Raw genomic sequence first — 16,950 nt, 5'->3', positions numbered from 1 at the left:
TTTCTTTTCTTCTTCACTTAAAGATAGTGAGAAATGAATGGATGGTTCCAAAAGAGACTTGAAGTCTAGAGATGAAATTTACGTTAAGAATGAAAAGAGAATCACAAGATTATCTTAGTGTCTGCTGAAAAGATGTCTTTTTTAAAGTCACGAGTAAATTATTTTATTTTTTTTTAAGCTTTCTAAGTATGTGCTGAGAAAGGACAGCCAGGAAAAATGAAGACACATAAAAAGCTATGGATGTGAAAGTTTCCTGAAATAAAAGTAGTACTTATTTTTGAAGTGCATGATGTTAAAATTTGGGGGAGTTTCATCAGTCACTTGCAGGACTCTTTAGGAAGGAACAGGATCTTTTGATTTATTGTCAAAATCAAATAGGATATCAGAAACTTAAATTTCTTGGCACTGTGATAAGATGGTATTGCCTGGCTTCGAAGAAAATACTGAGAAAATCCTCAGTCCATGTTCCACCATTGGTTTCAGGTAGAGCCAGCCGTACCAGAAATGATTTAGTAAGAACTGATAAGGTAATATATAGAAAGGGTGATTTGGGTCCATCCATATCTGTGGGTTAGCACCACATGTAGGTTTTTCTTTAACCTATTCAAAGAAATACCGAAAGATAGATACACAAACTTACTTCTTTTAGAATCGTGTAAGTGTAGATTTTCAGAGTACTTTGGTCTTCATTTAGGCAAAGATTAGCTTAAAAAGGAAATTTGCAGGCTTAATTATGTCTATCTGTTTACACATGGTCTCTTCTTTTCCTTGGCTGGCAACTCTGTTTATCTAGATTTAAAGTATAATAAGAAGGTTTTAAATGCATTTGTTAGTTTAGTGTAACCTTGATTGTTATGTAAATTAACCAAAAGATGTATAGTAGCTTTAATAATCGATATTTTAATTTTTCCTATGTAATATCTAAAATATGTATACTTCATCCATTGACACATGTCTTCCAAGTGGTGATTTCAGAAATTCAGGCCCTTGCATTTTGTGGTGTTAACATCTTTAGAGTGTGGCTTCCAAGGTGCTTATGTTTGCTTGTGTTCAATGGGCAGAAGAGAAAGAACCTAGAAAACTATGCTTGGGAAGTTTTAGTAAACCGAGGCGAGACACATTGCAGGTCCCTTTCAGTCACAGTCATGGTCTATTACTCAACCACATAGCCACCTAGGTGCAGGAGAAGTGCAGTCTGGCTGTTTGCCAAGGAAGAAGAGAAAATAAGTTTCTTCTGTGAATTCCTGACATTGTGCCCCAGGAAATAGCTAGTATATTACAAAAATGATTCTGTTTAGTTTCTGTGATAACTATAGAGAATCGTGATAGAGGATCATAGAAGAAAGTAGGAAATCTGCTCCACCCGGGCTTTTTTCAAAAGCCTTTTTCGCCTTCTGTGTGTGTATATATTTCATTTTCCTAAACATCTCTGTTAAAGGCAAAACTATTTGAAAAAGTTTTCATGTTGTAATGGAAGGATCATGAGTTTTGGAGACAAGAATACCTGGTTTTCAAATATTTTCTCTCTGGCTTACTCCTTATGGACCCACTTAGACATTATGAGTCTCAGTTTCCTCATCTGTGAAATGAACTTAATAAAATCTAATTTTGGGAAAATCCCTTCAGTAGTATGTATATTAGTTGACAAATATTTGGTATTTGCTGTTTTTATCATTATCAGGGCACCTTTATGTTCTTTTTTCCTCACCTGAAAATCTATGGAAAGGATTTGCTTAGTTATATTTACACTAAGCTGTTGTAACAAGTAGGTCATAAACTAGAGAGACTTGAGAACATGGATGTGTATTACTCTTTTTCTAGTCTTTCTGTGTTGAGCATTTCTGGTTGACAGGTTCCGTGTGGTTTTGGTGATTTAGCAGGTCATGGCCTTTGCAGATATGAAGGATGTTGAAGACCAAAGGGTAGTCAATTTAAAATACTAATCTATAGAGGAAAGTCTAAGTTAAAATTAGACTCTAATTCAGTCTTTAACTAAAAATTTTCTTTCAAAGTAACAAATAAATCACTTACCCCGTAAACTGCTTATAACCTTTTGTACCATTGCTCTCTTTTAGGGATTGGGAAAATTTCAGGTGTAATGGTCGGATATATGAAGAGACTTAGGAGACTAATGAGGAGCTGTGCCTTCACTTTTCTGGCTTGTTGCTTACAATACCAAGCTATATTACCTCTCCCTAAGAGTGGCGAGCATCAGGAGGGTATGAGAAAAAAAATCTTGATTAAATACGGAAATGTTGAAGATATGTTAATAAGGAAATAAATAGTTTATGTAACAGTAAAGAGTGTGTTCTCAGTTTTTATATGATGACATATAATTAGTTCAACAAATAAATAGTTGTTCAACAACAACTACTATAGGAAACTATTACTGGTAGGAAAAAACATCCCCGAAAATCCGAAAGGATTAATATTAGATGGTTTGTTCATAGGTTGTTTTATATTATCCATTCTCTTTATTTAAACTTCCAAGATTTTCTACTCAGAGGACTTTGTTTAAAAAAAAAGAAGTACTTTAAAATAACTCATTGATGTTATTGAAAATATTTACTCATCTTTGTGCTTTTATGAATGATAGAATCAAAATGCAGGTCTGTTTCCAGACATCCACTTATGATATGGAAACATATGTTAGTGGAATTAGATAATAGTGCTCAGTTCAGAATGATAGTGTCAGATGCCCAACTTTGCATCTCGTTGTCACCTAAGTTGGCAACTCCATGACCAAGCGTTCAGGTTCTTCATTGATTCCAGACTTTTCCAAAATCCATTGTTTTAATTGATTGATTAAGCATTAAATTATCCTATTCTGTATTACATTTGCCAACCATATATATGTTATGCAATCCAGTAGACACTTCTGTGTTCCCTTTTTATCTGACATGGCGGCAGCATTCAGTAGTGATAACCATTCCCTTCCAGAACTTGTTATCTCTCTTCATTTCCATGATACGGGATTCTTCAGGGGGTTATCCTATTTTCATTACTGCATCTTCTTCATCTCCTTTTCTTGATCCACTTCCTGTAATGCCTGTCTATATTTGGAATGCCCCACAGCATAAACACTAGTTGAATACATAAATATTTAAATGAACAACTAAATCAATAAATGTAATTTTCCACCAAAAAGGAGGAACACTAATAGCATTTCAGGATTTGGGAGCCCACTGAGCAGAGGAGCGTGTGGAACCGTTCCCCTTGGAGGATTGCAGGACTCATCAGGCAAAGGTGCAAACGCAGCATTGGCTAAGCAGCCTCCAAGAACAGGGGCTCTGCAGTTCCTTATTGAAAACCAAATTTTGGAACAATTTTGTAAACTTCATGCTTGATTTTTCTCTTGGTTTTCATGCTGCTTGAATCACTGACTCATTCTTGAAGTTCTTTTGTTGTTTTAATACATTAAATTAGCTCATTACAGCTGAATATGTAGTGGAAAATAGCATCTGTTTACACTGTAATAATATAAAAATTACTTACTAGTAACAGAATAAAGAGCAATTTGCAAAAGCTAATCATATTTGTGCACTTGTCTGCAAAAAGTAAATTGGTAATGTATGCCCAAGGGGGGAGTCACTTGCTGGTTTAAGCACTGGAAGCAGTGATACGAACAGGCACCACTTAGACAAATCTGGTGGTTAAGATTGGAGACAAGTATCCCAACTTGTCATGAAAATGTAGATGTTCATTAATTTTGTTATGACCCTGGTAAGTTCAAACAACATGAAGACTCACACAGTATCATAGGAAATCCAACGGTTAGAAGTTTCTTAATATTTACAAAGTCCAAAAAGTTTTAGTAACTCTTATATAGAGAAAACTTTTTTTGACTTTACTTAGTGCTAATCACAAATACTGTTGGAAAAACATGTCAAATGCAGTTCCCCACATCCCCCAAAGCATTAAAATGAAAGAACTATTTAAAAATTGCAAATTGGGGTGCCTGGGTGGCTCAGTCGATTAAAGATCTAACTTTGGCTCAGGTCATCATTTCACTGTCTGTGAGTTGGAGTCCCGTGTTGGGCTCTATGCTGACAGCCCGGAGCCTGGAGCTTGCTTTGAATTCTGTCTCCCCCTCTCTCTCTGCCCTTCCTCGCTCATTCTCTCTCTCTCTCAAAAATAAATAAAAAAATAAAAATAAATAAAAATTAAAAATTCACATTTAAAAATATTGAAAAAATGTAGACAAGAATCTTAGCTTTAGTAATCTTACTGAGTTGTAGGGTTTTGTTTCCTTACATGTAGAAGCCAGAAAGTACTTAAATTTTACAATTATTGATGTGTGAATGTCACATGCATAAACATTTTTAAAACCTGATTTATAGAACAAACCTTTTCTCCTTTGGTCATCACAGATAGATGGTTTTGGTTTTGGTTTTCTCCCACATTTATAGGCGGGGGGAGGACGAAACCTAGATGAAGTTCATCTTTGAATTCCCTTTTTCCAGATGCCAGGATGAGACCTATTCATCTAAAACAGTCTTACTTCAGACATGTTAATAATATTCATTAAGCACAGCTCTCTTTTACATTTAGTCAGCCCTTGATTAGTAGTCTCATCCTGCCTTGTTGCTTTTGACCTACCCTTTAATAAGATCCCTGTAAGTGGCTAATTCCATCCACTACAATTTTAACTGAGAGAATGACTTCCTGCCATGTTTGGAGGCCATGTCACCGTGGCCTTCAAAAGTTGGACGTTTACCAATCCTCATTTTGCTGCACTAGCAAGAGAACTTTTATCCTCATGAATCTAGCCTCCAGAGACCCGGTGCTGAGATACGACATTCTATATATCAGAGAAATGTGTCGTTTATTCCTAGTTAACTTATGTTGGTGTGAAGATGAAAAAAGGAATGCTTCACTGGGTGACTGAAACTTGAGGATTTTAAGCACTGTAAGGAAAGTCTTGTTTTGAAGCTAAGTGATGAAATCTACTTTAGCTCAATGAAGAATTGGTCCCATACACGACCAGTCAGAGTCTTCATTCACTCACTCAAATGTTGCTGCTGATTAAGGATTGTGTTCAGTGGTGAAACAGGAAAAAATCTTTTATTTGCCTTTCAAGTGGCATTTCCCAGTGGCTTCAGTTACCATCTGTTTCTGATAACTCCCCAGTTTAGCTCCAGCCTAGACTTCATCTCTCAGCTCCAGACCTCATAGCTAATTGCAGAGCCCATATTTTATGTAGATGTTTTAAAGACTCCTGCAACTCAATGTATCCCAACCCAACTGATGCTCTTCCCCCAAACATATAGACCTCTTTCACTACCAACAGTTCTAGGAACGGAACCTCCAATCACATGTCTGCAGGAAGCAGAAACATGTGAGGCGTATTTGACACCACCTCTCCAAGTTCATCAATTCTTGACATTTTTAACTCCCTTATTAAGCAAATCTGTGCACCCTTCTCTCTCTCTCTTTTGTCTTTCATCATCTGGTTCTTAGCTGTGGCCATCCCTTCCTTGGGCCACTGCAATAGGAATCCTCCTCTGCTCCTTCCCCACTCTGGCTCTCCTCCCCCATTCAGCGTTCTTTGCTCCTGCCAGAGTGATCTCACAAAAATGCAAAATGTGTATGTTTCTGTGTTTCTTAAAGCCATCAAGCAGTCTTCCATTTGAATACAGAGTGAAGAATATAATCCTGAACCAAGCCTGCAGTGCTGTCTGTGCAAGAGCTGACTTGTGCCCAGTAATACTTCCTGATGCCTGAAGGCTCCACATTTTGGGATAGAAACAAATATCACATTGGTTTCTGTACTTTGTTTAGAGAATCAACATCACTTTATTGGAGCTGGTATGTAAAGAATTAAACTAGGTAGACCCTCAGAATGTTGCTAATAATAGTATCTAAAGCACGGGCTCAAGATAACCTATGAGTGGAATCCTGTGAATTAATGACCACAGAAATAAAAAATTTTTTATTCATGAACTTAATATCTATGCACTATTTAGTCTTACTTATGTCCTTTGCAAAGTGAGCCACTATAAAATTCTATAACAGGTTGCTTTCCATGTTCTGGTCTGTGTTGGACTCGGAAGAGGAGCTATGTCTGTGGTCTTTGGAGTTAGACAGATGCACGCCCTGCATTGTCCTTATTATGTGGTTGAGTGGCTCTAGCTTCCAGAGTCTTAATCTCTCCATTGATAAAATGCTCACGGAAGGTGTAATTCCCTCATAGGTCTTTGCAAGGAATGGATGCGAATGTTCGTATAAAGCCTTTAGCACACTACCTGGCACAGAAGAGCATTCCCTAAATGTCTCATAGAAGCACCCACCGTGTAAAGGAACAGTAGCGTTTCCTGAATGCATTCATGACACACTGAGCTCCGCCACCAAACATCACTCAGGGAAGGAAACCTTCTGGCCAGAACTCCACCAAGGACTGCTGAATGCTCACAGGAGTGCTCTGCTATTCATACCTCACTATTCGTGGACGTTTTCTCTAAGCACTAAATGCTTGGAATTAGAGTCACTAACACAACTCCTGTGCCCAAGGTCAATCAGGGAAAATAAATATCTTTTTATGCAAGGGGAAGAAATTTTGGTATGACAAGAAGTCAGGCATTTATGCCCAGATCACTCAGCCTTCTGGAGTCATTGCCATGGTCTCTTCCCAGCTCACCCTGCCTCCAAAAGTTAATCCAAGACCAAAGCCATTTCTTTCTGCAACTTTGGTTGTAGGAAGTTAAAAATGACAACAAAACACTTTTTTTCTGCCCACCAAATATTTTCCTAAGTCCAAGAAGAGACCATTATTAGAGAAGTTGAGTAATTTTGCTGGGTTTTGCCCATGAAGTGTCTCACCTCAGATCTCTTAGGTCAAAGGAGTGCCTTGAGGTGGGTCCAGTGGCATAACTTATCTTATTTAAAAGTATTTTGTTTTCTCTTTTTCCTAAACCCACAATTTCCACAAAATAAGTTTATTCACAATTTTTTTTTTAATTTCCAGAGTTCTAACCTAGGCACCCAAATGATTTATACAGATGAATAATAGCTTTCTTCTATTTTGGCCAAAATTAGCCATTTATCTTTATTATTGAATTCCTATTCAAAGAAACCTTAGGTACCTTGAGATACTTGATTTCATTAAATTGTATAAAGGCTTTGCTGATTTTTCTAATCATTGACATTTTTTTCTACTGATTTTGTAGTTATGCTTTATATAATGTGGAGTTTAACCTCTTTGCAATAGGATATTTGCACATATTTTTCATATTTTAAAAAATCTTTTTACTTTGTGGTATTTTTTATAGGGGTGTGTGATGTAATTTATCAGTCTGACTTGTCTTTGTTCTATTCCTATAACTACAATAACATCTGGCCACAGTTCTGTGAGTCTTTTGTGAATGAGTGGACAGCAGCTGGAACACAGGTGGATTATGCCTGTAAGGGTCTAGGTTCTTGACTTATATGTGATCTCATTCTTCATCTTCTGGTGTGCCCAGAGTGCTTCAGAAAACTGTTCTGGTGCCTGACACTGACAAAACATCTGTTTCAAATATAAACCATTATTTTGTGAACCCAATAAATCCTACAAATAATTACATGTTAATTGCATGTCTTAGAGGTGATCTTTGGGACAAGTTTATTAAAGTTGCAACCAGAACAATTATCAAATTTATGAGTTAGAGACTAGAAATGCTCCATAATTGGGGTGCCCGGGTAGCTCAGTCAGTTAAGCATCCAACTCTTGATCTTGGATCAGGTCATGATCTCACATTTTGTGAGATTAATCCCCACAGTGCAAAGCCTGCTTGGGATTCTCTCTCTCTCTCCCTCTGTCTATGCCTCTCTCTCTCTCTCTCTCTCTCTCTCTCCCTCTCCCCCCCCCCCCCCCCCCCCCCCCCGCCTCTCCTTCACTTGCCCGGAGTGTGCATGTGTGTATGCTTTCTCTCTCTCAAAATACGTAAACATTTAAAAATGCTACAAAATTATATAGAGGGAAGCCCTTCCTTCATTTATGGAAGTGTAGGGAATTTGATCAACTTTCCCCAATGGAAGGTACTATTTTTCAGCAAATACAGGATATATATTATTATGTGGGTTTTCAGGGAGGCAAATGGGTTAACAATGTCAATTAATTTCTCTATATTGTCTTAGAACATAAAATATTTCCATTTTAAAATGTTAAAAATAGCATTAACAGAGAAATCACATTCTCTGAGTACTGAAAATTGCTATAAAGAATTTCGTCTTTCAGATAAATCTTAAACTGCAGAGTCATACTGGAATAATTCATTGCATTTAAAAAAAAACCTTGTTAGTTATTTATCAAACATTTTAAAAAGCGAAACAATCTCCATATTATGCTTTGCTACATCCCATGCAAAGAGAGCTCCTGTAAATAGCACAATTTGCGGCTGATGATAAGCTTCTCCCTGAGAAAAAATAATAGTTTGTGTTTGTGCCAGATGCTTTTCCAGCATTAAGTGCCATAAAAATCCCCTAAAGTGTGTTCAGCAGATAAGGCAAAGTGCCAAAGAATGGCAAAGAATTAAGTTGAACCCTGTTCACATAGAAAATCCATCGAGACACCATATGCATATTTCCATTTTAAAATCAAAATGTGAAATTAATTCAACGTGCATTTAATAGGCACCTATTTAGAGATCCATCCTAGGTTCTAGGGACAGAATGATGAGTAGCATCAGGTCTTTCTCTGCTGAGAAATTTATTCTCTATTAGAAGAAACAGACAGTTAACCCTTCTTTTGTCAGTGACAAGTGTTACAATGCAGCCACACCCAAGGCTGCTGGGAAGAGGTGATATGTGATGAGTAGACATCTCCCAAGCAAGCAGTGGTTCTCCAGACAGAGGGAAGTTGTCATGCGAAGGCTTGAAGATTATTTCTTCTGGTGGTTTTTCCATAAGAGGCTACAAGGGAGGGCCATCCCTCACTGATCTACACTGTCTAGAGCGCAGACATCATGACTGTGAAGGTCCTGACTGTGGGGCTGTGCCAGGGGGCAGGCAGGTTGCCAGCAGGAGGAAGTTGGAGGTTGGAAGACGCGTGCATGTCATACTAGGAAATAAAGATGTTTTTCTCTGTTACCGATACCAACAACTATGACAGCTTGTCACAGTGAGATTTAACATTTCTAATTCCTCCTACATTTTAAGTAGCATGTGACATCATCCACTGAGCAAAGTATTAAACTATGGGCGTTGTGTAAAGATACTGAACACTTGCTGAGCAGTTAGACAACGTCATTTCTGATTTCTCTTAGTTCCTTACAAAAGCCTTTTTGTGATTATATCACTAGAATTAAAACTCATTCGAAGTATCTGGCTTACAGAAAGCTCCCATCAGTGTTGACCCAACTTAGGCAAAGCCACACGTTCCTTCTGACTCCATCACGTCATGTCGTGTATACTAGCTTCTAGAGCCCACTATTTGCCAGTGTCCTCCGGTCGGGACCCCACCATTAGAGGTCAGGGAGGCTGCTGTCTGCCTTCCAAATACACAGAATCAGTGGTTTCCCAGCAGGAACCGGGCAAAGCCTCTCAAATGAGCTCTTCTCGCTCAAATAAGTACTACTTTATCACTCACATTAAATACTTGAAAACATTAAATGCTTAATGTTTAAAAGCATGGAGTTTGTAGATGCATTGAGAAACTTTGAAAAGTTAAATGAGTCCATCAAAATTACTTTTTTCACAACCACATAAGTACTTAGTGACAAGGTACTTTCTTTGCTTATACAATCATGGTTACCTAATGTATCTGAGAAATTGTGACATGCCTCTCTTCTTTTTCTTTATTTTTTTAAAATATTGCTCTTTCAGTGCGTAGTGGTACTGTATAAAAATCAGTGGCATTTTCTCTCTTCTTCTCTTTTTTTTCTACTCCTGTAACTTTTACTGTTGATTTGTATATTGAAAAGTACAGAAGACAGGAATACATTTAAAGTAAGGTGTCAATCACTTGAGCTCAAAGAGAACACTCTTAATTGAATCATGTTTTTCACTTTGGGACTCAGTGCAAGTGAATTTTCATTTTTATTCATAATGTAGTCATCCACTTACATGTTAGCTACACAATCACAAGTTAAAATAAGTTATTAAATATGCTTTATGGGACATGTAATTAAGGGAGAAAAATACCATAGCACATCCTTTTCCCCATTATATAAGAGAATTTGAAAGGTACATGTACCCACTGCAGTAAGGCAAATGTGAAACAATGAACTATTCTTTCAGTTTCTTCTTCAAATATTTTGTTAAGCAGAAAAACAGAGAAGGCGTTCTCCCAGAGAGCTTATTAGAAAGGGCTTTATTTGTCTGCTGGCCTGACGTTTCTCTCAGTAAAAGCCCCGAGTACATAATAAAAGAAGTTCAACATGACTAACACTAAGTCAGTCTGTTGCAAATAAAATAGTGAGTTAGATACTTGTTATAGTAATGTTTTAAATGTTGTGCTTGATTTTTATGTAGTTTATTCATTAGAGTTGGAGATGCCCCAGCCCCCCCCCCGAAATGAGTCATAGCAAAGCATTCATCATAAAGGTCAAAATAATGGGGACAGACAGTTGTGCTCCAACAGTAATCAGCTTGAAGAACAAAGTTAAAAACTAGAAAGGAAACATTGCAAGGAGTTGGGAAGCACTTCTGTGAGGCTTCAGGATTGTATGGCGATCACTAAGGTTGATTTGCTCCTTTGCGGCTATCCGTCTTTGATGGAGGTTCCCCCAAATGCCTGTGTATCAGAGCCGTTGTTTTATTTCTTGTTATGAGTTGGCTTTTCTCGGGTGATACCCATTGTTCATACTGAGTAATTGTTAAATCTTCAAATGATTAACTGTTAATCTTAAAAAAAATCTAGACTTTGGCTATTTATTCTAGAAGGGGCCATCTTTGAAGAAAATGTTCTACTATTTAAGATGAGCGGTTCTGAAACTGTGATCTGCACTGTATGCTTCTGAAGAGGTTGTTGAGCCTGGATTGCTGAGCCCCGGCCCCGCAGGTTCTGACTCAGGAGGTCTGGGATGGAAGTTGAGAATTTGCATCTCCAGTAACCCAGCTGCTGCTGTAGCTACTGTCTGGGGACCACACTTTGAGAGCTATGTCTTTATTTCTATCAACATTCAATGAAGCTGAGAGCTGATAATGAAAGAATTAAGATACAATAAGTAAGACAATATGATACAATATAACAGAAATCCTCTGGTGTATACAAAAGTGATATTCAAAATATTTAATAAGCTGCTGATCAACTTTTATTTTTTAATTGTTTTAACATTTATTCATTTTTTGAGAGACAGAGTACAAGCAGGGGAGGAGCAGAGAGAGGGAGACATACAATCTGAAGCAGGCGCCAGGCTCTGAGCTGTCAGCACAGAGCCTGACCCGGGGCTCAAACTCACAAACCGTGAGATCATGACCTGAGCCGAAGTCAGATGCTTAGCATCTGCTGCTGACCAACTTAAAATGTGCACTGGCCCTAACCCGCAGGGCTGAGCCTATACACACTTAGTCAGTATTAAATTTGAGTGAGTTGTACACAACATTGAAACAACTGCACATAAATAAATCAAAATGTTAAACTTTTTCCTGAAGTATTTTTTAAAATAATTCTTAAAATGAAAATCTAAAGTGTTTTAGAATTTAGGATACTATGTCATGTTTTGTCATTTTATTTTTTTCTTTATTTTCAAAAAAACAATCTAAGCCAAAGTTAAAGACATCAGGTAATTTATTAAAGAAAGAAAGGAAAGAAAGAAAGAATGGGAGGGAGGGAGGAAAGGAGGGAGGAAGGAAGTGAAGGAAGGAAGTAGGGAAGGAAGGAAGCGAGGGAGGGAGGGAGGGGAATTCCTCTGGCTCAGATATTATCTCTACCCCGCCCCAAAATGGATCACAACTTCTCAGTTAGCCACACTTTCTTTTTCTGATGTTGTATTTTAATATGACAATGTTCATTTAATTTAAATACAGTTTCATATGTGGCAAAATAACATGATACCATAAACTAACAAAGACTACCATGTTCCTTTTGAAATCACATGTGTTCATGAAGAGCAGTAGGTTGTGGGAACTACATACATGTGCTAACAGTAAACTTAGTTTTTAAAAATCATATTGAGACCTTGTATGAAAGAAACATAGAGTAAAATGTACAAGCTATTGGTGCTAATGAGATACAATGATAGATGCATATTAGTATTAACATAAAATTATTCAGTGAGTTTCCTAAGAGAATAGTGATTTATCAAAAAGCCTCTTACTTATATAAGTAAAATGAATGAGTGTGCGTGTGTATATATGTGTGTGTGTTTCAAAAGAATGAGACTCCTCTCCCAATTTTGGCCATTTAACAGTTATTTTTGTCTACTTTGGGACATCAGTTATACGTAAACTTGAAGCCATTTTGAAATGCTGAAGATAAAATTTGAAGATGAGAAAGTATGACTGGCTACTGATGATGAGGATGTGATGACATTTAAAGTGGCATCGTTCTATTCCGCAGGAATGTGTGTGCATGTCTTTAATGTCAGCACTTGCCTCTGGGATGACGCTTGTTAGATTTCATGCTGTCATGTCCTATTTCAAGGTCGGAAGAGTGATGTTTATTACACAATACCTTAACAGTACACTCATTATTTAAACAGAAGTTGTGAGAGCCCAGTTTCTATTGTTCTGCTCACTCCTCTGTGTACTATGATCATTTGATTCTGTTTCAGTTTTAAAATGCAGGACGCTGGAGTGTGCCGTAATGAAGCAATACACTTACTTAACCTTGGAATCATTCCTATGAAAAATAATGGGTTGCATGTATCCCGTAGTTCCCAGGTTACTGGGAATGACTTGATTCAGAGGCTGGCTAACACTAGGAAACAACCCCGGAGGGATATGAGGTGGGGTACATCCAGCCCTCTCTGCCCAAAAGAAAAGTAGCAAAGGCCCAAAGAAACATCTCTGACCAACTGCTGCATTTGAAAAATCTCCCTACAGGACTCCCTCTCAGTCTACAGCTTTGTCTACAGCCACAGAAATATTAGATGGGGCTGAATAATTTATTCAGTCCCGGAAGTGGCTGGAAGGGATACCAGGGAGCTCGCTGAAAGCATTTCCTCTACACAAGGAGCACACTTTTACACCACACACCTGTATCAAGATGCATCAGGAGTTATGGGGTCAGCATGCAGACCAGAAAATTTATACCAGTATAAACCAAGAGCAGTCCAACAAATTCTACAAACGTTAGATAAGGTCTAAAGTAAAATATCCAGAAAGGGTTATCTGTTGACATTTGGTTTCCAACTTGTATGCCCACCTCCTCCCCCAATACTTAATGCCCTGCACTTCATAATCACATTGACGCCGCCTTTGCTATCGCAATATCATTTCCCCTGAATTCTATATGTCCTGGTCTCTCCATAGCACTTTGGACCTTCATTTCTTTTTCAAATTTGGGGAAGACTTAGTTACCTTTTTTTAATCAGATAATTTCTAATTAAAATAATTATTATCAAGATGCTTTGGGAGTATTATTCAATTAACAAGTGGGCATGCTTTTTTTATCGTGTTAATAGATCAGGTGTCTTACTTAGGAGGGAGCCCACCAATTATTGTTCATTCCTTCACCCCCTTGTCCCTGTGACTGCCTGAGCCATCTCACTGGATGGAAACATTGCCTTAGCTGTGCCTGTAGGAGAGTATTTTGGGGAGGTGTAAGTACCCTCTTCCCTTGCAGGGGTTTCTTTGGAGTAAGTTTCTTAATATCCAGAATAGTGACATTCATCTGGTCCTATGGTGGGTTAAAACAGAGTCTTGCCTGATTTGAAATACTACTGAGAATGCAGATTGGCTAGAAACCTTAAAATGTATATTTTGGAGGTATACATGGAGAGAGCATGGTTAATATAAACCCTGTCTTTTAATATGTATTACATAGAAAACATCCACTTCTAGGTCAGGGGTAGGAATGCTGACAGAGAGAAGAGGGAAACTTTTCTTTAAGGGAAAATATGTAGTCAGCTGTCTAGAGAAGATGACCTTCTATATTATGGATTTTATTGAAAATACATATTTAGGGCCAAAGAACTTGATTTATTAAAAAAGAGAACTAGGCAGGAAAAAAAGGGACACAACTCTGTCCATCAAAGCAGCATTCTTTATGTAGAATCAACCCCATCCAACCGATCACTGGTTCTTCAATTAGCTGTAGGGAGTCTTAACTTCACATTTTGGCTCACACTATGTCTTTTGATGTTACGTGTTGTTGGAAAAGTTGTAACTGATGCATGAGTGTCCTCTCTGTTCAAACTGTTTCTAATATATAATTTCCTTGTCCAGTGTTCTTTCAATAAGGGTACCTAGGCCTTCAAGAATATTTGTCAGAATGATGCAAATGAAGGTGTGCATTATTTATTTACCTATTTATAGAAAGACATTATACTACAACCCTACCTACCACAATTGCTGTGACAAAAAGGACAGTGTGGTTATTTTTTTCTTTTCTGGCAAAATGGAGCTGGAATGGAACGTGGGTTTAAATAAGTCACAGGAAGCCATGGGTAGTCACTCCACTGAGTCCTCCACTGAGATTTCTTCTTTGTGGGGAATCTTTTGAAGGGTTTAGAGCTGGGAAACTTTCTGATCTAAGAATCTCTCTGCCCACTCCCCACCCCCAAGCCACAAAGGCACCTTGTTTTCCAAAAAACATTAATAAATATAGAATTCTTTAAGATGATTTTCTATCTCAATTAATGTGTGTCTCCAGTAACAACAACAACAACAAAATCACGTTAAGAAAATATAAACTTGGGAAAATATATATTACTGTTTTAAAAAAAAAGAAGGCACAGTACAAGAATTGTTTTGGCTCCATTAAGTAGTCAAAACACATTGGAGCCTCCTGACCATGAACCAGGGCGTGAAAGATCCATGTGTTTAAGGAATACCAGTCCCTTGTATTTCTCAGACTACCTCTGTAGGAAACAAGGAGAAAGGAAGAAATTTGCCCAGCTTCTGTGGACTTCATTTGGACGTAGGCAGCACATTTGCTTTTGAACTCCTGAACTTCAATTTCAATCTCCAGGGTGCCCACTTCCCTTGTTATATGTGAGCTTTTCCCTGTAGACACCTGTTGGGGATTGTATTAATAAGACACACTGTAGAAAGAGAAAACACATTTCCTGAGCCAAGAAGATGAGAGCTAGTCTTTTGGGGGGCTCTAGCTAATCTTTGGGAGCCCAGCATCTTCTGTGGTAGAACAAGAGGAGTATGGGTATAAATTCTTATTTTTTTCCCCACTCCACAAAGAAAATGTTGTTGATGTGTTAGCGTTCAGCTACATTTCTCTTAAGACAAACAATGGAATATTTCTTCCTTCTGTCCAGCAGAGGTTTTAGAACTTGAATCCCAATGCTTTCTAGCATCATTCTAAATAGAACCCTACTGTTTGGCCACTGCCAGAATTAGCTTGAATGGTACCTATTATTGAAAGGGAATCTGTATTTGCAGTAATACAGAGAATGCCAGTTTAGAAATGAGCCTGATTGCATGGTTCATTTTGTTCTCCTTTGTAGAGCCAGGCTGCGGCCCACTACAAAGGCACGAAACATGCCAAGAAGCTCAAAGCACTGGAAGCCATGAAAAATAAGCAGAAATCTGTAACTGCCAAGGACAGCGCAAAGACTACCTTCACCTCCATCACTACCAATACCATCAATACCAGCTCTGACAAAACAGGTTAAGCGATGATCTTTGTCGTTGTTGTCATCATCGTTGTTTGGGGGTCCCTTCCCTTGTCCAGACCCATGTCTGTTTCCTAATGTTCCTGCTGCATTGACTCATGCTTGATCCATCTTTCTGTGTAATGGTAATGTTGCCCCTCATTTTTCCAATATTCTTAAGCAATTGATTAAGATAATCACTTAGTTATGTTGCAGATTTTGCCTTTGAAATATGCCTGTGGCTATTTTTAGAGGAACACGAAAGCATAAAGGCATTTGAAGCATGTTTTTGAGAAGTAAACCTGTTTGGTGTGTATCGTTGACGTCTTGTATGAGCCCCTTAGCCTATAACTGCACGGCAGATTTGATTTAACTGTGAATACATGGCAGTGTATGCCAAGTGAATTGAAAAGGCCCTTTCAAATAAGGGCATTATTACTGACAGGGCCTATTCTCATAAATCCCAAACATTGCATTGTTTTAAGTAGTGGCTGTGTGATTCTGGGCTTGTTCTGGCTGGGTAACCTTCCCTCTGCATACACAGGTAAGTGTTATTGATACCAATTATTCTTTTTAATAGAGTCTTCACAGGGAAATAATGGCCTCTGACTGGCCTCTCGGGATAGCTCCTGCAAATAACCAGTTAATTCATGGCAGAGGAAGCCAGTGGGGTTTCCCCAAGCTGGTGTTTTAAAATATCAGCTCACTGGTCCTCAGTATTTATACAAAAAGAAGTCCTATGTGACTCATGGATGTATGTTTAATAAGTCCTTTTCTAGAACACAATGGCCAGTACATGTCTGTTGTTTGCTAATCCCTACAAATGACGGTGGTTAGGAAGCATTTATATCATAATCAATAGTAATATCTTAACTAGAAGAGAATATTCCAGCCATAACAGATGCAAATGTAAAATGCTATAGTGAACCAAAAGAACAGATGAAAGCAACTTTTTATGTGCATTACACATTAGACACATATCTCCTCAACCAAGGATCTGGAGAGATGCTTACTCCTCTGTGAATCTATGAGGGTTAATAATGTTCACTCTGGGTTCCCATGACATATTTCATGTCCTTGACCTAAGTGTTACGGGCAGTTGCATTATGCCCCCTACTCCCTGAGAACCCTGAGTACTCTCTGAGGCTGAGTACACCTCTCATCTTTGTACCTAGCATGGGACAGGTACTGAGTAAAATGTCTATTGAATAGCTGCATTTTCTCTCACTCCTTTGGTTCTGTGATTCATCCAGTTTTGTGT

At 38.1% G+C, this 16,950-nt stretch overlaps 1 protein-coding gene across 1 annotated transcript in view; it reads left to right on the top strand.

Moving 5' to 3' along the window:
* Window positions 1-16,950, top strand: part of ZNF385D (zinc finger protein 385D) — an 848,110-nt gene that overhangs the window by 757,444 nt on the left and 73,716 nt on the right. Inside the window, exon 5 of the mRNA XM_029938772.1 lies at window positions 15,543-15,705. Within this exon, the coding sequence (XP_029794632.1) occupies window positions 15,543-15,705 (163 nt within the window). The remainder of the gene's footprint in view (window positions 1-15,542; window positions 15,706-16,950) is intronic.

Source organism: Suricata suricatta, chromosome 5, assembly GCF_006229205.1.
Source record: "Suricata suricatta isolate VVHF042 chromosome 5, meerkat_22Aug2017_6uvM2_HiC, whole genome shotgun sequence".
Taxonomy (NCBI): Eukaryota; Metazoa; Chordata; class Mammalia; order Carnivora; family Herpestidae; genus Suricata; species Suricata suricatta.
Note: the sequence above shows the minus strand (reverse complement) of the source record. Positions and strands in the feature narration are given on the sequence as shown.